Genomic DNA, 21,779 nt, shown 5'->3' with positions numbered 1-21,779 from the left:
AACCGTCGTTATTTCACTAATTGCGGTTTAAATTCAAATCCTTGGATTAATTAAATCATTTACTTCCCTCCTTTTTCTGGTTAATCAAACCCGACCCGTCATTCTTCCAAATCGGGTCTGGGGGGCAAGTTGTTTGGGTCCAATTTAGTCCAATTGGGCCTAGTCATTAAATGATCCAATCCAAAGCCCAAGGTCAAGGTTCAACTCTCCAGCCCATGCTAAAGTCAAGACCAGTTCTCAAAGGCAAGTCAATTGGGTCCAGGCCCACATCTCTCATATATGCCAAGGTATAAAAGCCACCAATGTGTCATTTTTCTAACAAGACAACAAAGCCTCAAGCAATTAATTCTCTTGCATAGCTTCCTCTCTACACATTGTACTGACTTCAGCATCGGAGGGGCCTTCCTCGGCAACACCCCCGAGGCTAGTTTATGTGTGTTTGCTGTGCAGGAAACCTTCGGCCCAACGTCATTTGGACCGAATCCAGTCTTCACCACCTTTTTGGACCTTCAGCGAGGTCCCATTGTTTTCATCCGAAACAGAGTCTTTAAAAAAAAATAAAATAAAAAATTAACAAGTCAAAACCTAGTATTCTGCAAAATCAAGAAAATCATCATATCACTTGATTTTGTTCTCTGTGTATCTTGCTTGCTCTATTCCAGATTACATGGCTGATAGCATTAGCGAGGCCGATTGCGACTATTATTCGCACAACTCCAGCGATGACGACGACCTTGAATTTGACGATATTAAAACCGATCATCAATGTCATCCTCTCCCTTCATGTCAGGTCCTGTTTTTTTTCTGTAATTCTTTATTACTTGCTCTGTTCTTTAAAGATTTTTATACTGATTTTAAACTACTCTTTCTTATTTCAATCTGATCCACCATTTACGTACTACACTACATATATTCAGATTATCATGGATTTCACGCGTCATTTTCCTCAATTATTCCCTATTCATACTTCTTTCGTCCCTAATATTATGTTTCAATCTTAGTCATGTGAAATTGAAATTCGACTCATCTTTATTATCAATATTGAATTAATGTTTTAAATGAATATTTTATGGGTGAAGGAAATTAAGAACTGAACTGAACTGAAAATAAGCTGAAGAGAACAGACTCTTAGACCAATCGTGATTCATTGGGTTGCTTTTAAGAGACTATACTTGAAATCTCAAAAAATAGTTATGATATTTATATTATGTTACTATACTAAAGTTTTTTTTTAATTCTATTGCCATTACTTAAGTCCATAATTAACTTGGGATTTAACTTAAAAGAAGATAATTATGATATTTTAGTCTCGTTAGTATCATGTGTATTAAACTAATTAACAAATAGTTCATATGAAAAGTGATAATTAGGTAATTAATTGATCTTGACAAATTGGCTTAATTGACTTGTAAGTAAATAGTGGAAATAAGGGCTCTTTTTAAAACAAAGCATTTTTTTTTCCATATTATTTTACTATATACGTACGTAATAATAAGAATAAGGGCCAATAAGAAGCGTTTTTCTATTTAGATGCCTTTCTTAGGAGAAAAAGCTAAGCACAAAATGACAAGTTGTTGAATTGAAGAAGCAAAGTTGAGCTCTACTTTTATGTAGTGTAAATTTAAAAAGAGTTGGAATAGTTTGTTCCACTAAGTCTTTTCCACTTACATTACTAAAAAAAAGTATCTCTAATAGCGTTTCAAATTTAGGTAATCTCCCGTTCTTTAACAATTGCAACATTGGATGGTATTCTGTATTACTAATAAACACGTGGCCTACCTGCTTTTGGTAGGTAGCGTGTTATTGTTTTTCTCTTCCAACTTGCTTTGCAAATTCATTGATTATTCTTGGATGTTTGAAATCGAACAAAAGGTCTAAAGTTGGTCATTTTAGCCTCCATGGACTTCATACATGCGAATTACACTGCCTTGAATTTAAATTCTCTTATGAAATTCTATGAAAATCTGAAACTGATTTTGTTATACCTTGATGTGGTACTTGGAGGCTGCTAAACCTTAACAACAATGGCAAAGGTCATCTCTTTTGCTGATTTTTTATTTTTTTATTTTTTTGTTAACAATATTAGGAATTGAAACTCTTTTCTGTATTCCATTATTTGCACAAGGATGATCTGATGTACAGGAATTTATTTGTATCTGCTTGAATCGGATCGGTCAATACATGTCAAATGATTTTGGAAGTTTTGGAACTACCAACAGTCTAATGATATTGATTGAGATTGCATATGATCAAGTTATGATTTCCTATATTTTGGTTCATGCAGGTGATTACAAGCGACTCTCTATTAGCTGCACAGGTATACCTTACTCTTTAGTTCTTTCTAACAAGTTTATATTTTGATATAGTATTTCGAATTCCCTGGTTTAATTTTAGGATCACTTCTGTTTTTCTGTCAGTGGGATGTTTTACAAAGAGTGATGGACTTATTGATGGTGGGAGTACACCACGCTCGTACTTTACTTATTCATTACCATTGGGATGTTGATAAGCTAGTCACGGTGTTTGTTGAGAAGGGCAAAGATCACTTGTTTGCGGAAGCTGGAGTTAAAATGGTTAAATGCCCTGATCTTGGCACCTACTTATCGCCTTCTTCAACTCTCTTCTGTAATGTTTGCATGGAGAATGTTCGGTACAATGAAACAACTCAAATGGATTGCCAGCATACATTTTGCAACAATTGTAAGTACTCCTACTTCACTAAACCTGGTCAATGGTAATATGCATTTATTAATGACCAATTATGGTCTACATTGCTAATGAAATTGGTCTGTTTTGTTGGCACGAAAAGTAACACTCCCATGAATCGGATTCTGTAGTCCAATCGCAGGGTAATTTGTGATATTTTGTGTGTATGATTTTCTTTACCATATAGGAATGTAACTTTACCTGATATCAGACCTGATGTCTGTAAACTGCAATAGCAAAATCAAAGAAAAAACTTTGAAACATTGTTAGAGCAATTTGAATACCTTTTTTTTAATTGCATGTTTATCTCTGCTACCATAGTTTTTTATTGTTCATATTATTAACTAATAGCACTATTATATTTATTGTACGTTGTATATGCTTTTTAGGCTGGACAGAGCATTTTATTATGCAAATAAGGGAGGGTCATAGCAGGCGAATTAAGTGCATGTCACACAAATGCAATACAATATGTGATGAATCTGTCATACGAAACCTAGTAAGCAAGAGAGATCAAGATCTAGCAAAGAAATTTGATCGATTTCTACTAGAATCATACATTGAGGAGAATAAATTGGTGAAATGGTGCCCGAGTGTTCCTCATTGTGGAAATGCTATACGTGTTGAGGGTGATGTGCTTTGCGAGGTGGGATGTACATGTGGGTTACAGTTTTGTTTTAGCTGTTTATCAGAAGCACACTCTCCTTGTTCATGTTTGATGTGGGAATTGTGGACAAAGAAGTGGAAAGATGAATCGATGAACCTAAATTGGATTAAGATCAATACGAAGAACTGTCCATCATGTCATAAGCCTGTGGAGAAGAATGGAGGCTGCAATATTGTCAGATGTTTGTGTGGAAAGCCTTTCTGGTGAGTTTGCTCCGCTCTTTTATTCTTACTGTCTTTTCATTTCTAAGAATTTTGAACAAGTTCCGATTAGAAGGCTAGGCAATCAAATGGTTTTTTTTCAATGAAGTATTTACTCGATTACAGAACTTAGTAATTGGACTTCTTGTAACTTTTTGTGACAACATAAAAAGTTAATAAGATGAAGAGAGTATTTTAAAGATATAGTACAGAATTAGATATGTTATGTGCTATTATCGACTTTGCTAAGTGTTTGTTTAATATTGTTTCTAATAGTTGGGTGTGTATGCAAGCAAGGAGCTACAACCATGCCTGTGGGCGTTATGTAGACCCAGACGATTCAGTTGAGCTTAGAAGAAAGACCCTCTACCGATATAGGCACTATTATGAACGGTTCAAAGCACATAGAGATTCCTTAAATCTTGAGACTGAACTAGAGAAAACAGTAAGAAAAAAGATCTCCTTTTGTGAAGAGGAGACAGGGCTTCGAGAGTTTAACTGGTTGGAGAAAGGAATGTGTGTATTATTCAGGTCAAGACGGGCTCTATCATACTCGTATGCCTTTGCCTTTTACATGTTTGGAGATGAATTATTCAAGAATGACCTGAGTAAACAAGAGAAAAAGATTAAGCAGAATCTATTCGAGGATCAGCAACAGCAATTCGAGGCTAATGTTGAGAAACTCTCAAGGTTAATAGAAGAGCCATTGGACAAGTACTCTGTGGATGAAGAAGTCAAGGCTATAAGATCAAAAGTGATTATTTTGTCTAATGTTGTTGGCAAGTGCTGCAAGAGTATGTAAGTGCTGCATCTTCTATATCAACACTTAGTTACAAGCATGTTTTTGTGTTTTTCAAGTTTAAATTCCAATGCTGATCTTGTTTTAACAACAATGATGTAGGTATGATTGCATTGAAAATGATTTACTAGGCTGCCTTCGTTACAATATTCATAATATCGCGCCTTACAGATCAGATGGAGTTGAGAAGGCGTCTGAGCTCTCTGCTAGCCTGTCTAACACGGGCAGTCAAGGCATACCATCAGAGGAAGAGATAAATGGTAAATAGATTGGTCAATTTTTGTTATTTTTTTTTGTATCCCATTTCAATTAACAAAGATAAAGGAGGATATCATATTAACCCATATTGTACATCATGCTAAAAATTCGCAATTTTAAGATGGATAATTAACTAACTTTTGATGGTTTTGTAGGGTGGATGGTAGAAATCGACGAATCTTCAAAATTTGATAGATCGAATAAAAGGTCGAGGGTTAGTTGATGCATGCTACATTTGGCAATGGCTGTACAGTGTTGTGGCAGATTCAGAGATTTCTTGTGATGAATTCATCCAAAGAGTTTCTTGATTTATGATTGATAATAAAGGTTACTTGATCATATTTTTCCAAGAAAATCATGATTGTAAAGTTTTAGGATTATTTTATGTATAACTCCATTGATAAGGAAATTGGTGTCACATTAACAATGTTATGAACTAAAGAGCAACAATTGGTAGTAATTTAGACGTGATTTGATCCTACATTTTCAATACATATTTTACATTTTAGATGTGACTTGATCCTATATTTTCAACACATTATCACATTCAAATAAAATGCATTTAAATGAATTGCTCGGTTTATGTCAAAAAAATAAAATGTATTTAAATGATACTTACCTCCGTTTTTTTTAGTTGACACGTATTCCTTTTTAGGAGTTTATTTTTAGTTGACACGTTTTCTTTTAGGATAATTTTTATGCCTTGTTTTTTTAATATACCCCACTTGCTTTATCAAATTCTCTCATCTCCTCTCCTTAATATGTGTGCCTAAATTAAACGTGTCAACTAAATACGAGTAGAAATGGAGGAAGATTATGCATGGTCACACTATGATATTCATGTAATGAACACAAATGTTGTACATTGTATATAAAAAGAAATCATTTACGTAAAATTAGTCATGCAGCAAGGACTTGCATGATTCGTTTTCAATGTTTGATCACATGAAATAGGTTTTGATCCAATATACATTAGAAACATAAAAGATATTGGTGGGGAGGGGTTATAGTAGAAAAAGTTATTTTAATACATTTAATTGTTAATAAAAATTATTAACCAATCACAATACATTTGAGCATATACCGTCTAAACTTCTAGAGGTTGTATTATAAAAGTTGCTTTTATTTTTACAACACTTGATCATTGTATCTAAACATCATATTATCCTGAGATAATAAAAAAAAAGTTGTTTCATTTTAGAAGACCGGATCATTATTGTATTATTTCTGGCAACTTAATGCTAAATTTGATAATATATATTATTATTGATTTATTTAAAATTTACTAGTAAAAGAGTTAGATTTTGACGAATTTTACTAGAAGTGTGAATGTTAAATGAAAGATAAATAACTATGTTAAATAAAATCTACCAGTAAAAGAGTACGGAGTAGTATAACTGTATAAGTGTTAGTATTATTTAAAATTACTTTAAAATTACTTTTTCCTCTTAAAATAATTTTTTTTCCCTCTTAAGCAAAGTATACATTAAACACAAACTTTCATATGTGGCTAGCCATACCATGCGGCCAGCCACAATATTAGGCCCAAGCGTGTCAAGGCCGGCCCAGACTCGTAACGGCGTTTTGTTATAACGGGGTATCGTTATCAGTTTTGAATTTCTTTTTTTTTTTCCTCTTTTTTCTCCAAAAAGAATGTTAATCGCCATTTCTCTCTCTCTTGTCACTTCACTCTACATTCTGTCTTTGAATTTCTCTCTCTAACTTCAGTGTTTTCTCTCTCCTCTTTCTTCTTTCAAATTCTCTTTGTTCTTTAATTCTAATTTGTTCATCAATGTGAAAAATCAAAATCGTTTACGGTAAGGGTAGCAAAGCTTCTTCTGCGAACAAAAATGGCGACGATTCAGGGTTTTTTTTTTTTTTTTTTTTTTTTGCGCTTTTTTGTATCTTTTAATTCTGCATTTTGTTTTCGATTATTTTTTAGTTTTTACTTATATTTTTATTTTTTTTTAATTTCAGATTCTGCTACAATTAAAGATACTGATGATTCAGGTTTGTTATTTTGCATTTTGTAATTTGTTGTTCATTTTTGGTTAGATTTTGTTAGTTATGTTTTTCGTTTTTAATTTCGTTGTTTGAACCCTAATTTTTCTTTATAGTTGTTTTTTTCGTTTTTGAATTACGTTTTATGAACCCTAGTTTTTCTTTATTTGTATTTCCAGATGTTTTTTCTGTTTTGAATTATGTTTGATAATATCAATTTTCAAACCCTAGGATGTAATTTTGACGTTTTTTTATGGTTTTTTCGTTGTTTGTTGATCGTTTAATGTAGTTTATTGTTATGCATTATTAACTTTGGTTATTATAATTTGTGTTAATTCTTCTGTTTTATACATTTTTTTTTGGTATGGTTTTGTTCTGTTTCAAACAAATTGAATTGTATAGTTCTATGATTTTTTTCTGTTTTATCGAAATTGAAGTGTATACTTATTTGATTTATTGTTATATGTTACATTTTTTTTTATAATCTTTGTTTTTAAAAGGTTTTGATCTATTTTTGTCCTAGTTTTTAATGATTTAATTTTTAAGTCACTGATTGTTGTTCATTTTGTAGTTGTTTATGTATCAGAAAAATGAAAATTAAAATATCTACTGTTTTGTTGTTTTTATTGTGTGTTTTTTGTAGCCTTTAGCATAGATGTTACTTAAGAGGTTTCTGTAAGGGTTACTTTAGGGGTTACTACATTTTATACTAGAGAGGTTACTTGATTGTAGTTGTTGTATTACATATGAAAGGTGTTATATAAACGGTTTTCTAGAGTTTAGTTAGTCCATGGGTTATCTAAGGGGTTACTTTAAAATTTACTTGGATTTAATTGGCACAGGAGTTACTTAAGGGGTTACTTAAATGTTTTCAGACATTAGTTACTGGATGGGGTTACAAGAGGGGTTATTTATCAGGTTACCACATAAGAGTTATTATAGGGGTTATCACAGGGTTTACTTAAGGAGTTAGTACAGGGGTTACCTAATGGGTTACTTTTAAAGTTACTATGATTTAGCTAGCACAGGAGTTACTTAAGGGGTTACTTAAATGTTTTCAGACATTAGTTACTGGATGGGGTTACAAGAGGGGTTACTTATCAGGTTACCACATAGGAGTTATTATAGGAGTTATCACAGGGGTTACTTAAGGAGTTAGTACAAGGGTTACCTAATGGGTTACTTTTAAAGTTACTATGATTTAGCTAGCACAGGAGTTGCTTAAGTGGTTATCTAATTGGTTAGTTTTAAAGTTACTAGGATTTAGCTACCATAGGAGTTTTGCTTAAGTGGTTACTTAAAAGTCACTAGTTATCACAGGGGGTTTCTTAACAAGTGATTTTTAGTAGTTATTAAATGGTTTACTACAGGGGTTACTTAAGTTATTTTTAGATGTTATTATAGGTGTTACCACAGTGGTTACTTAAGTTATTATTAGAGAGGTTACTATACTTGGTACTTTAAGGATTACTAAAGGGGTTACTTTATTTAATTTGATTTTGTTGCTTGTGTAGGTGTTGTGAATGATGGTGGCACTGAAGTTTTGCAGCAAGCTTCTGGAAATATTGCTGCTGATTCTAGTCTGTTGTTGATGGGGCTGAAGTTTTGGATAATGCTTCTGTTACTGAGCTTAATGACCAAGATGATGCTACAATTCTCTCTTCTATACCTCCTGCTAAACAATTGTACTTATTGGCTAAAGATACTTGTCACTCAGTGAAGAATAAGAATGAAGATGCTGAGGTTAAGACACAAGCTGTTGAAGATGCTGAGGTTAAGGCAAAAGTTTTGGTAGTCAAGAGTACTGATGAACATTTTGAGGGAAAAGTAGGTGTTAAGAAGAGAAGTAGGAATTTGGTTAAAGATGAAGATGTGGATGTAAAACCAAAGGCTAGGAACGCAAAAACATCAACAACTCTCTCTGAATCTGTTATTGAGTTGAAACCTTCTACTAGAGCTTCTACATTAAAAGAAGGCGCAGATGCTGAAGTTGTTGATATTGAAAAAGGGTAAGATAAATTATGTAATATTTATATGTTTTAATATATGCATATTATAATACTTAGGGGGTTATATCTGGGGTTACTTTTTAGTTACTAGGGTTATATTAGTGGATACTTAATATGTTTGAATATGCAGTATGGGGTTACTTGAGGAGTTATTATGGCTTACATAAGGGGTTACATGAAATGCTTTAATTTCTTTTTACTTATTATGAGGTTACTTAAGGGGTTACTTGTTATATAAGTGGTTACTTGAAATGCTTTAATTTCTTTTTACTTTTTATGAGGTTACTTAAGGGGTTACTTGTTATGTTTTAGTATGAGTTGTATTTTTAATTGATGTTTTTTTTTTCTTATATGATTTGTTTCAATATGCACATATGGGGTTACTTAAGAATTTATTAGGGGTTACTTAAGGGATTAGTTGACTTCTTTTTTTATTCTTTATATATTTTAGTTATATATGATGTTACTAAGGGGTTACTTCTTATTTTTTATTATGATTTGTATTTTTAATTCATGTTCTTTTTATTTTGTTTAGGGTTTCTGATGTTACTGTTCGTTGTAGACCTTCTGGTGTAGTTGAATTAATAATGAAATTGATAGCTGAAAATAAAAAACAAAGACGAGTTGTTTATGATATTGGTTTTGGGAGCTTGTTTTCGATTAAAATGATTGAATTCCCAAGGGAAATGATACGATGGCTTTGCAAATGTTTTGTTCCTAGCAGTAGGATGTTTGTTATGCCTAGTGGTGAGAAGTTTCAATTAATTGCTGCTGATGTGCATGATGTATTTGGGATTCCAATGGGTTCTCTGCTTGTTCCAATTCTCGCTCGGGGAGATAATGATTTAAAGGTTGCTTGGAGAAAAAAAATATGGGAATGCAAAGTCCGTAATCACTGTGAATTAGTTGGAGCAATTACTGAAATCAGATGTGGGTATGCAATCTGGGAATTCAGAGTTTAAAAAGTGTTTTTTGATGTTTGCAATGATCACATTACTAACACCCACTACAAATAGGTTGGCTGATCTAAAGCTTGTTTTAGCTTTGGAAGATGTGTCTATGATTGCCAAATATAATTGGTGTCAATATGTACTTGATGATTTAGCTGATAAGTTAAATGGTTATAAACCTAAGCAAAGTTATATTGCCGGTTGTGTTTTATTGCTGCAAATTAGCTATTTCCATCGGCTTCAGTTTAGAGGTATTGCTTGTCCTACCTCTCTGCCACTGATCAAACATTGGAGTAATTCTGATATTAGACAAAGGTTGGCTAATGAGTGTTCAGTTTATGGTGTTGGCGAATTGGATAAAGATACATATCCAATAACTGAAGTAAGGGGTTACTTAATTCATTTGTACAATAATATACTTATGGGGTTACTTAGGGGGTTATTATTTAACAGATTTATAGAATGTATAAGTAAGGGGGTTACTTATGGGGTTACTTAAGAGTTTTCCTGAGGGTGGTTACATGGGGGGTTAAAAGAGAGCATATTTACAGAGTAGTTATTAGAAGGGTTAATTTAATTAGAATTTGTAAAAATGAAATTATTTTATTCTCTGTTTTTTTTATTTATTATTGTTTGTTTTTATTGGTTATGGGTTAGGGGTTACTTAATTAATTTGTACAATAATATACTTATGGGGTTACTTAGAGGGTTACTTAGGGGGTTATTTAACAGATTTATAGAATGTATAAGTTAAAAGAGAGCATATTTACAGAGGGGTTATTAGAAGGGTTAATTTAATTAGAAATTGGGAATATCCAGGTAGGTTACTTAAATGTTTTGTTAGGGGGTTACTCTAGTGGTTACTTAAGTTATTTCCTGTGGGTTTTTTTAGGTTTTTTCTGTTGTTAATGGTTTTGTTATGTTGTTATTTTTTTAGTTGTATAGAAATTATAAAAATTTTAACTATTATGTTTATATTTTAAAGAAAATTTTACAGTAGTAAAGAACTATTTAAAATAAACAAACATAAAAATAGAACTATTTCAAATAAACAAACATAATAATAAAACTAAAACTAGAACTACTTGAAATAAACAAACATTATAATAAAACTAAAACAACTTTGGATTTAGAACTGGTGTGACTGTTCCAAACTCTCTTGTGTCTCCTCTTGCTTGCATTGCTTTTGTTTTCTTTGGTTTAGGTTGCTTTCCTTTTTCAAAGTGCCCCTTAATTCTTTTACTTCTTCCTTTAGTGTTTGCCCTTTCTGGATCCTTCACTGTTGGTATTTCTTCTTCATTTTGCTGCTGTATTGATGTTTCATTAGATTGTTCTCCTTCTTGGTGTGCTTCTTGCATTTCTAGTTGTGTTTTTTATTTTTTCAGCATCCTCTTCAATTTTCCTTAGTTGTCTCTCTATGAAGCTTCGTGTCTCTTTGTGGTGTTGATATTTAAGAACAAGATTGTAAGTCTTTCTTGCCATTGTATGACGCCAAGACATGTATTTTTCTTTCTCTGTTGAATTTTCTGCTCCATTGTCATCTTTTTTTTTCCACACATGAGCTTTAGCTAACTTTGTCCACCTTGCTGATATATATTGATGTAGAATTCTTGTAACAGAGTGCTGGTGTAAGATACGTAAACAGTGATAACAAAGCCATCCTACTTCTTCAAAAATTTTGCATGAGCATGTAACTTGATTTTGTGTACTGACAAATGTTACCTTCTGCTTAGTTGATATGTCATTTTCAATTTGCACCTCATAAAAATAATGATCTCCCAATTGACCATGTAGATATGCTATGCATCCTGTTGAATAACTAGACTCTGTTTCAAAATCTCTAAAAATTGTCTGTGTGTATATCTCTGATGCATGCTTCAGTAGTCCATACATAGGGAAATGTGAAGTTGGTTCAGAGTTTGAACACTTAAAATTTGCATCAGATTCGTTTTTCCTCCATCTCTTCACGGTTTGCTTGAATATTCTAAAAAAGTCTGACAGATTTGTGTTCTTATTTGCTTTAAATCCAACATGTACTCTCACTTCTCTGGGAAGACAAAATACCAGCAGAAAAAAAGTCCTTGCTCAGAGCTGTGCACCATTTCTGTCTAAGGTTATATAACCTTTTGAACCAGGTATTTTTTTCAAGTTTATAGGTTGTTATCATGTGATCCCAGCAAGCTTGAAATTCTTCTGCTGTGACACAACCACTTAGGCATTTATTGAATGCATCTTTGAAAGATGTGTTTCGTTTTAATGATCCAAATCTTGAAACAACATTTTTTATTAAATGCCAAATACACAACCTATGCCTTGAGTGAGGAAATACCTGTAAGTATACAAGGAAATCAAAGTATTACTTTTAGAGGTTAATTAATCAATTTAAACAGTGAGTTACTTATGGGGTTACTTAGTGAATTTAAACAGGGATTACTTTTAGAGGTTAATTAATCAATTTAAACAGTGGGTTACTTATGGGGTTACTTAGTGAATTTAAACAGGGATTACTTTTAGAGGTTAATTAATCAATTTGATCAGTGGGTTACTTAGGGGGTTACTTAAGGGTTACTTATGGGGTTACTTAGTGAATTTAAACAGGGATTGCTTTTAGAGGTTAATTAATCAATTTAAACAGTGGGTTACTTAGGGGGTTACTTATGGGGTTAATTAGTGAATTTAAACAGGGATTACTTTTAGATGTTAATTAATCAATTTAAACAGTGGGTTACTTAGGGGGTTACTTATGGGGTTACTTAGTGAATTTAAATAGGGATTACTTTTAGAGGTTAATTAATCAATTTAAGAGGTTAATTAATCAATTTAAACAGTGGGTTACTTAGAGGGTTACTTAGGGGGTTATTTATTGAATTTAACTTATGGGGTTACTTAGTGAATTTAAACAGGGATTAATTTTAGAGGTTAATTAATCAATTTAAACAATGGGTTATTTAGGGGGTTACTTAGGGGGTTATTTATTGAATTTAACATATAGGGATAACTTTTAGGGGTTACTTAATCAATTTATACAGTGGGTTATTTAGTTGGTTATTAAAACCCTATATATACAAGTAACTCTATTTTATAAAAGTAACTCTCAAGTAATCCTATGTAATCCCTATGTATACAATGATATACTTTGGGTGTTACTTAGGAGGTTATTTAACATATTTATATAATGGACAAGTTAAGGGGTTACATAATGGGTTACTAAATCAATTAATTATACAAACATAATTTAGGGAATTACCTTTTCAATTGCATTAGACATTGCCAAGTCTTGATCTGTGAATATTGTAGCAGGCTGACTCCCTCCCACAGACTTTTTAAAAGTTGATAAAACCCACTCAAACGTGTCAATCTTCTCATCGGCTATAAATGCATACCCAAACATCACATTCTGCCAATGATTATTGACTCCCACTATAGGTGCACATATGAGGTTGTATTTGTTAGTTCTGTATGTGGTATCGAAAACAGTTACATCACCATAGATATCAAAGTCTTCCTTCATTTCAGAGTCTCTCCAATATATGGTTGTTAATCTGTTTGTGTTTTGATCACCTCCTAGCTTAAATCTGAAGAAAAAATCTTCTTCTTCTACCTGTCTTTTATATAGATTGTCTATAACAGTTTGTGCATCACTCCCTTCAATTTCTTTCATTTTTCTTCTTGAGATGTAGTTTAAATTGTCCATCAAAGTATGTCCTAACAAATCTTCACCACCATCTTCATTAGTCATCAAATTGTAAGCTTCAGTTGGCTTTAAACCACTCTCTGCCATAAGGTCAATTAATTTTGCTTTATCTTCACTGATCTTTCTCTCTGACCTGTGTAGATGTTGTCATGCTTTTCTTGTTAACTCTTGGTTGTGATTGATGACATGTTCTTCTATTTCAAATAGACCTTCCTTGTTTTTTTTTGCTCTTATAAATGCTTTGCATCCTGTTCTTGTATTAGGAACTTGTTTTACTTTTCTATTGGTTTCATTGGCTAGAGGAGGAGTTTTTTGAACTTTGGGTTTACATCTAAATCCTTCTTTAGAACAAACAAAATATTTTCCCTTTATTTGTTTGTTATCTCCTTGAGTCCATCTGGTGGTAGATAGTCTTATGCCAAATCCCATAGCAAATGCATGCTTTTTATATATCTCACAAATTTCATCCAAAGTTTTTGTTGTAAATCCTATCAGGCTTCCTGTATAGTCAAAATCTTCATCTTGTTGAGTCTTACTCTGTTGTGTCAGGTTGTTTTCATTTGAGTTTTCTTCTGTTATTGTACTTTGAGTCTTTTCTGCTGTGTTGTCACTTAATCCTGTTATTAATGTAAAATAAAAATTTAGATACAGATAATTAGTAAAAAATAGGGGTTTTTACTTAGAGGTAATTAGAAGGATTACTTAGAGGTTATTGCAGGGGTTACAGGGATTACAAGAAGTATTACCATAGGGATTACCAAAATGGATGTCTCACAGCTTACCATAGGGGTTACCAGTAGAGTTACCAAAAGGTTTACTTGAGTGGTTACATGAGAAGCTACTTAAGTGTAACCAGAGGGGTTACCCTAGGGGTTACTATAGGGGTTACTTGAGGGGTTACCAAAATATGTAACTAAAAGGGTTACCAAAGGGATTACTAGAGGGCTTACAAAAGAGGTTACTAGAGGAGTTACTATAGGGGTTACCAAAGAGGTTACCATAGGAGTTATCACAGGTATTACGACAGGGGTTAAAATAGGGGTTACCAAAAGGGTTAGTATAGTGGGATTACCAAAACAGTTACCAGTGAACTTGGCAACAGGATTATATAATGGGGTTACCTGATGGGTTACTAGAAGGGTTACATGAGGGGTTATTTTAGGGGTTACCTTAGGGGTTACTTTACGAGTCACCTTAGGGGTTACTTTAGGGGTTACCTTAGGGGTTACTTGAGGAGTTACTAGAGAGGTTACTTGAGTGGTTACCAGAGGGTTTACATGACGGGTTACCGAAAGAGGCTACTAGAGGGGTTATCAAAGGGGTTACTATAGGGGTTAACAAAGAGGTTACTATAGGGGTTACCAAAGAGGTTACCATAGGGGTTACGACAAGGGTTAAAAAAGGGGTTACCAAAGGGATTACTATAGGGGTTAACAAAGAGGTTACCACAGGCGTTACCAAAGAGGTTACCACAGGGGTTACGACAAGGGTTAAAATAGGGGTTACCAAAGGGATTACTATAGGTTACTATAGCGGTTACCAAAGAGGTTACCACAGGGGTTACGACAAGGGTTAATATACGGGTTACGACGTGGTTACCAGAGAGGTCACATGGGGTTACCAGAGAGGTTACATGGGGTTATCAGAGAGGTTACTAATGGGGTTACTTTTATATCTGGAGGTAACATAATGGTGTTTATTGGGTTACTTGAGAGGTTACTTTTATATTCATAAGTTTTTTTCTTTGTAATTCATTGAAACATAAAACACATCATATTGCAGAAAAATCGGTTTACCTTGTCTTTCGATGTTTTCAAGTATGTGTTCTTTGATTTCTCTAATTTTGTTTTCGATCTCTAAATTACTTAGTGAATCGCCTATCTCTTCAATGTCCATGGATTCTTGAGAATCTGGAAAAGTTTGTTCTTCGTTATCCATGTCAAAAATTGGTGAAGAATAGAGGAAAATCGAATGTGAGAGAAAAAACGAAGGTTAGAAAAATCGGCAGTAACTTTAGGTTTTTGGGAAATGTGTTGGTAGGTTTTTTGGTAAATGTGTCGCATGTGTCAGCCGCGCTTTTGTTAAGTATTGATTTCCGGTTTTTTGTAAAGTTTTCTAGAATCCCGTTATTTTTTTGTCATACTCCGTTATTTTTCTGAGCTGGCGTACGGCCGTACGGTGCGGCAGGGGGCACAGAAAACGCGCTGTACATTAAATTATCAATAACTCCTTATAAACTACGGAGTAATAATTTTATTCTATACTTTCAATATAAGCTACATTTTTTAGAGCCCTTTCCCTAAATAATGTTGGGAAATTATCTAATTCCCAAATTACAGCTAGTCTTTTTTTAATTCCCACCATACCGTCCACGTCACCGGTTCAGTGGGAATTTAAAAAAAAACGGGTTTATTAGAAAACCGCTACTTCAAGTAGCGGTTTGTATTTACTAATTACTGATTTACAAATATTTTGTTTTTAATGAAAACTTACAAAACAAACCCATAAACCGCTACTTGAAGTAGCGGTTTTAATTTCATAAACCGCTACTTCAATTAGCGGTTTTAATTTCATAAACCGCTACTTCAATTAGCGTTGTTTTGAGGAAAACCGCTACTTGAAGTAGCGGTTTACAAAATTAAAACCGCTACTTGAAGTAGCGGTTTGTTGCTTGACCCAGAAAAAAAAAATCGGTTTGTTTTCCTTATCTGACGTGGACGGTATAATGGGAATTAAAAAAAGAGTAGCTGTAATTTGGGAATCATATAATTTCCCAACATTATTTAAGGAAATGGCTCTTTTTTTTAGAACATAATAGAAGCTACCCAACTACTCAACTAGTAAAAGTTACCAAAACCACCCTATTACAGATCAATTTTTTAATCAAATAACGATGGTGTCTAACCATTAAAAACTACCTCAACCACTAAAAACTACGAGTATCTTAAAGTTACTCAATTAACTAAAAAACTACTCCCTCCGTTCCTAAATGTTTTTTACGTTTCCATTTAAAGTGTTTCTTTTTATTCTTTACATTTAGTATCTTTCCTATTTTGGTCATAAATTTTGGACAAAATTACCCTTATTTTACTAAAAAATTTACTCAAAAGTCTTTACTTTTTCATGTACTATTGTACTTTTGTATTATTTTAATAGTTTTTCAACACTTATTATTACTTTCTCTCTCCTCTAATTTCTTCACCCCACATGCTCAACATTATATTTTTCAATAAAATTGTACTTTCAATCATTGAAATATTCCAATATATCTCAACTTTACACAATTAACTTAAAAAACATTAGGGAACGGAGGGAGTAGTGCTTAATACACCCATTATTTAGTTGTTTACTCCAAACAGAGTACTCCGTAGTCCGTACTACTTAAATTAAGTCGGTTAAGGTCAAAGTTGAGTAAAGTCTTAATGATATAATTGAATCCAGTAAATCACAAAATTTGGCGGTATCTTGTTGCACTTTTCTTCTGTTCCGCCGGCGTAATTCAACCCAAAATCTCTCTGAAAATCCAAGAAAATTCACCTAATTACACCCAACATTATGAAAGCTCTGAACTTTGACAATGAAGAAGAAAGTTACGATTCCACCCTTTTTTATGAAGATGACGACGACAATGATGACGACTGTTCTGTCGACGGAATTCAAGATGTTTCCGTCGCTTCTTTGTCTTCTTCTAGCACACCCTCTTGCCAGGTACTTTAGGAGAGAGAAAAGTTATCATCTTTTTATGCAATTTGATCAAAATTAGTGATTTTAGCAAGATTGGGTTTCTGGGTGTGTTTAATTTCTTGTATATTTCTAAATTTGGGACAGATTCATCATCAAGTTCCTCAATTTAATATTTTGGTCTGTGTTTTTTGATTTCTGTTTTTTAAAGGTTTACTAGGGTTTTAGATGGACAAATTGATCATCAAATTCCTCAATTTAACTTTATTAATGTGTTTTTTAATTTCTGTTTTGAAAGGTTTGACTAGGGTTTTTGATATTACTTGTTAATCATGGTTAAATGCATGATTTCCGATTCTCTAATGCATTTTCATGTGAAATTCAGTTGATCAATTTCGCTTTTTTTTTTGGGAAAAGTCTTAATTATGGGTTTTGAAACAGGGAAGTAGTTATTTTAACTGAATATATGTGTGAAATTCAGTTGATCAAATTTGGAATGTAGATTATTTTTCTTTAACCTTTTTTGTTATTTTTCTGTTTTGGTTATTGGCAGGTTATTACAAGGGAGTCACTATTAATAGCACAGGTGATTATAATTTTTGTATATGTTCTGTTAGTCATAAATGTTACTTACTAATTGCAGATATGTTTATTTGTTTATTAAGAGGGAGGATTTGCGGAGGGTGATGGACTTGTTATTGGTTAAAGAACACCATGCTCGGACTTTGTTGATTCGCTATCAGTGGAATGTCGATAGGTTATTTACTGTGTTTGTTGAGAAGGGTAAAGCTTACTTATTTGCTGAAGCTGGAGTCACTGTGCTTGAACTTGAACATGATGCTCGCGGCTTATTATCTTTTTCAACTCTCAATTGTAATGTTTGCATCGAGGATGTTCCTTGTAATGAGACAACACGGATGGATTGTGGGCATACTTTCTGCAATAACTGTGAGTAATTTATTGTAGATTGTAATGCACCTCCTGCATCATATGTATTTGAAGGATTAATGTTTGTACTTTGTATGTGATGAGTTTTAAGCCATTAGTTACCGTTCTTAGAAAAGGAAGCGTTGGTTAGGGTATGCAGATGGATTATTAAATTAAAATGTGTTTTGATTCAGGTTTAGTAGAAGAAATTACAGATAGCAGTGTAAGTTTGTTGAGTCACATTTAGATGCCATGACCTTTTTAAGTGTAGTATAGCCTTGTCAACTGTAACTATTAGTCGCGTCTGGTGAGCAATGATTTCACTTGGCTTGGATGTTTTTAGTGTGATTAGTCTGTTTATATTGGGTTTAGCACTTCTTTCGAAATACTTGAGACTGTATATTTTTTGGTAAACTTTGACCATCATACTCTTATGTTCTATATGTGTGGAAAAATAATTGTCACTTGTAGAGCTCAATTGGAAAACATCAGTCCTTTGATACCATCTTATGTATGATTGAACTATGATGCTAGATTTATCAAGTTCATGTGTTTGAGGAGCTAACAAAGGCTTTTCTTGTCTTTCAGAGCCAAACATTCCTGTTGAAAAAAAAAAAAAGCTATATTATGGATGTTTTATTTCACTCAAAAATAAATAGAGAAGAGGGAATAACATTGAATTTTGGAAATTAGAGGATTATTAATGTTTTGGTTTTTGTCATGGTATTTGTATGGAAAGTTGAACCAAGTTTTCTGCTTCCTTTGTTATTGTGATTGGTTAGGAATACCCCCGCCCCCTCCCTCCCTCCCGTGTCCATTATCATAGGTAAGGTAGCTATTCTAGCGAAAGTGCAAAACCAGGTCCTTTCACGCATATCTTACTGATTTGTTGTCTAATTCCCCTGTATTTGGTGCTTCCCCTGACCCTGATCTTACTCTAAAGTGATACATTTTAATCTGTATTCTTTTTTTGATTCAGGCTGGACTGAGCATTTCATTGTGAAGATAAACGATGGTGAGAGTAAGCGGATTAGGTGCATGGCTCACCAATGCAATGCTATATGTGATGAAGGCATTGTAAGAAATCTAGTAAGAAAGACTAAACCTGAACTGGTAGAGAAGTTTGATCATTTCCTTCTCGAATCATATATCGAGGATAATAAAATGGTTAAGTGGTGCCCTAGCATCCCTAATTGTGGTAATGCTATTCGTATTATGGATGATGCCTTCTGTGAAGTGGAATGCAGATGTGGTTTACAGTTCTGTTTTAAGTGCTTATCTAAAGCACATTCTCCTTGTTCGTGCTTGATGTGGGAGATGTGGAGCAAGAAGTGTAATGAGTCAGACACGTGTGTGTGGATTACTGTCCATACAAAATGCTGCCCATCGTGTGGTAAGGCTGTGGAGAAGAATGGGGGTTGTAACGTTGTTAGATGCATCTGTGGGAGCTTTTTCTGGTGAGACTTGCATATGTATCACTTATAATCTTGGCTACTGCAATTCCCTTTCCATTAATGTGATATTTTCCTTGCTTGCTCAACTTTGGCTTATGTTTTTTCTTTATCCTAGACATTGCTTTAAGTTGAGATTTGATCCACTGCTTGATTCTTCTGAACAGCTGGACATGTGGTAAAAAATTTCACTACTCTGATCATAGTTGTGCACGATACAAAGCCACAGCTGAGGCGCAGGATGGCAAGATTCACCTTCATCGGTACACACACTATTATAGGCATTACAAGGGCCACAAGGATTCCATAAAGCTGGAAGCAAAATTAGAGCAGAGAATAAAACATATGGTGCCAAATTCTCAAGAAAATAATACACACACTCAAGATTTTAGCTGGGTGAAAAATGGAGCCGATAGACTATTTAGGTCAAGACGTATTCTTTCCTACTCGTATGTATTTGCTTTCTATATGTTTGGGAATGAGCTCTTCGAGGGTGAGATGACTGAAACAGAAAGAACAATTAAACAGAATCTTTTTGAAAATCAGCAGCAGCAATTAGAAGCTCGAGTTGAGCAGCTCTCTGAGTTGATGGAGAAGCTTATTTACAGTCATACCATAGATATCGTGATACATATAAGGATGCAGGTCATTGCATTGACTTATACCATTGATGACCTCTGCAAAAAACTGTAAGTATATTCGAAGTACTTCGAATCTAATTGCTGAAAATAAACAAGACTACTTGGCAAGAAATTTGTTGAAGCTGATACCTGTTCCAAAATTTCACTAATTTGCAGGTATGATTGCATTGGGAATGATTTGTTGGGTTCCCTTCAACAGAATACTCACATTATTGCTCCTTATGAATCAAAGGGACTTGTTCAAGCATCTGATTTTTCTGTTCATGCTGTATCTGATATCCATAATTAGGGGTGTTAATGAGTTTAGCTAGTTTGTGAGCTGAAGACAGCAAAGCTCGGCTCAAGAAGCTCATGAACGCTCCTAGTTCTTGAGCTGCACACGACAAAGTTGGCTCAAGAAGCTCGTGAATAGGTTCGATTTTTTTTTTTTAAAAAAAAACTATTTTATGATTATAACATCTAACTTAATTAACAATAACATAGAAGTACTCCGTATTAAACAACATTGGTGAGAAGCTTAAAATAATAACACAAATATAGTAGTAACTAGAGGTGATAGGGGAGCGAGTCTAGACTAAGGTGTGCTTATAAGTGCAGCTCCTAGCACACACATTCATCGATGATCAGAAAACACAATCTATTCTCAAATTGCTCCGAACATCTGTATTTACACTTTGTGTGTCTAGGTCTACACTTGAGCCTGCATCAGCATCCTCTGCACTTCTACACAGAAATGATCAAGCCTGAACTTAAGATGTGCAGTAGAGAAATTAGCATAGTATAGCATCCTAGGCAAAGCTTATATGGGCTTCTTGTGAGATTGATGAATGCCCATAATTGTATCGGGCTGAAGGGCAATCTATTTATGGGGCTCATATGGGAAGTCTTGAATAAAGGTGTCAATTCAGATGTTCAGATTTGGTTCGGTGAGATCAGGTCAGCTTGGGTTAATTTTTAAACTCGATTCCTACTAAATTATTGTGTCCACTCGAGTTGAAATCTGAATCGGATTTTTTCGGGTGCGGTTTTGACACCTCTAGTATTCTTGAAGTGAGGAGGATCCATGAATCATAGCATTCATAAGCATGGTCACCCAAAGTCTAGCTCTTTTAATTCCTCTAATATACTCCATTTCTTCAATTCAATTATCACATAATGATTCTATTGTCTTTAAAATTGGGTCCTACCAAACCATAAATTATTTACCAGTCAATGTCAAGATGACCTAGCTCATTTGGATTTTATGATATAGCTTGTCAGTCTCCTTGCACTACACAATGTAGTAGTATGTACACATACTTCCTCCCTGGTCTAAAATAAATCTCAATCACTTTAATTTAGATGATTTGAGTCTAATCTTATAAATATAGGGGTTCCTTTTAATGACAACAATCCAAATTGAAATTTGTAATGTAGCAGAGCAATTCTATGCACTTCAATTGTTTTTTAGAAAAAAAAAAAAAAAAAAAGTAAAAATTACTCCATAATTAATTTAAAGAAAATAATTTTCCTATTCTCGACATATTAGAATTATTTTTTTTTTTCTTTGCAAATTGGATAACTCTAGTATTAGTTGATAAGTAATTGTTAATCTAAAATTACTTTGCAAAATTAATCAAAATTACTCCATCATTTCCCATTTAAATTTTCTCAAGTGAGTCTGGCTTAGTTATAAGCTTTATGGAACAAGATAGAATGTAACTGTACTGTAAGTCTGTTAAGTGATTTTTGTCAAACCTGTCAGTTCAATTTTGTCAATTACTAAGGTGTTCCTAGTAAATAAATAAGAAATGGA

At 33.5% G+C, this 21,779-nt stretch overlaps 2 protein-coding genes across 6 annotated transcripts; both read left to right on the top strand.

The window, feature by feature from the left end:
• The first annotated feature begins 556 nt into the window (after positions 1–556).
• Positions 557–5,109, top strand: LOC145588102 (putative E3 ubiquitin-protein ligase ARI2). Of its 4 annotated transcripts, none has more exons than XM_081644747.1 (7): positions 557–790; positions 2,285–2,317; positions 2,418–2,700; positions 3,096–3,576; positions 3,850–4,371; positions 4,475–4,632; positions 4,786–5,109. In XM_081644747.1, the coding sequence occupies exons 1-7, from the start codon at positions 668–670 to the stop codon at positions 4,851–4,853; spliced, it is 1,668 nt and encodes a 555-aa protein (XP_081500873.1). In that variant the 5' UTR covers positions 557–667; the 3' UTR covers positions 4,854–5,109. The 4 variants fall into 4 exon arrangements, with proteins under 4 accessions (XP_081500873.1, XP_081500876.1, XP_081500874.1 ...); XM_081644750.1 differs by lacking the exon at positions 557–790 and adding an exon at positions 1,514–1,709; XM_081644748.1 differs by lacking the exon at positions 557–790 and adding an exon at positions 1,828–2,033.
• An 8,174-nt stretch (positions 5,110–13,283) lies between these two features.
• LOC145588101 (putative E3 ubiquitin-protein ligase ARI1) lies at positions 13,284–20,408 on the top strand. 2 transcript variants are annotated; one of them, XM_081644746.1, is made up of 6 exons: positions 13,284–13,335; positions 17,519–17,551; positions 17,631–17,913; positions 18,872–19,349; positions 19,511–20,032; positions 20,141–20,408. In XM_081644746.1, exons 3-6 carry the CDS (start codon positions 17,652–17,654, stop codon positions 20,271–20,273), a joined length of 1,395 nt encoding a protein of 464 aa, XP_081500872.1. In that variant the 5' UTR covers positions 13,284–13,335; positions 17,519–17,551; positions 17,631–17,651; the 3' UTR covers positions 20,274–20,408. The 2 variants fall into 2 exon arrangements, with proteins under 2 accessions (XP_081500872.1, XP_081500871.1); XM_081644745.1 differs by lacking the exon at positions 13,284–13,335 and adding an exon at positions 16,739–16,992.
• The last annotated feature ends 1,371 nt before the right edge of the window (positions 20,409–21,779 follow it).

This window comes from Chenopodium album, chromosome 17 (assembly GCF_948465745.1).
Source record: "Chenopodium album chromosome 17, dcCheAlbu1.1, whole genome shotgun sequence".
Classification (NCBI taxonomy): Eukaryota; Viridiplantae; Streptophyta; class Magnoliopsida; order Caryophyllales; family Amaranthaceae; genus Chenopodium; species Chenopodium album.
Note: the sequence above shows the minus strand (reverse complement) of the source record. Positions and strands in the feature narration are given on the sequence as shown.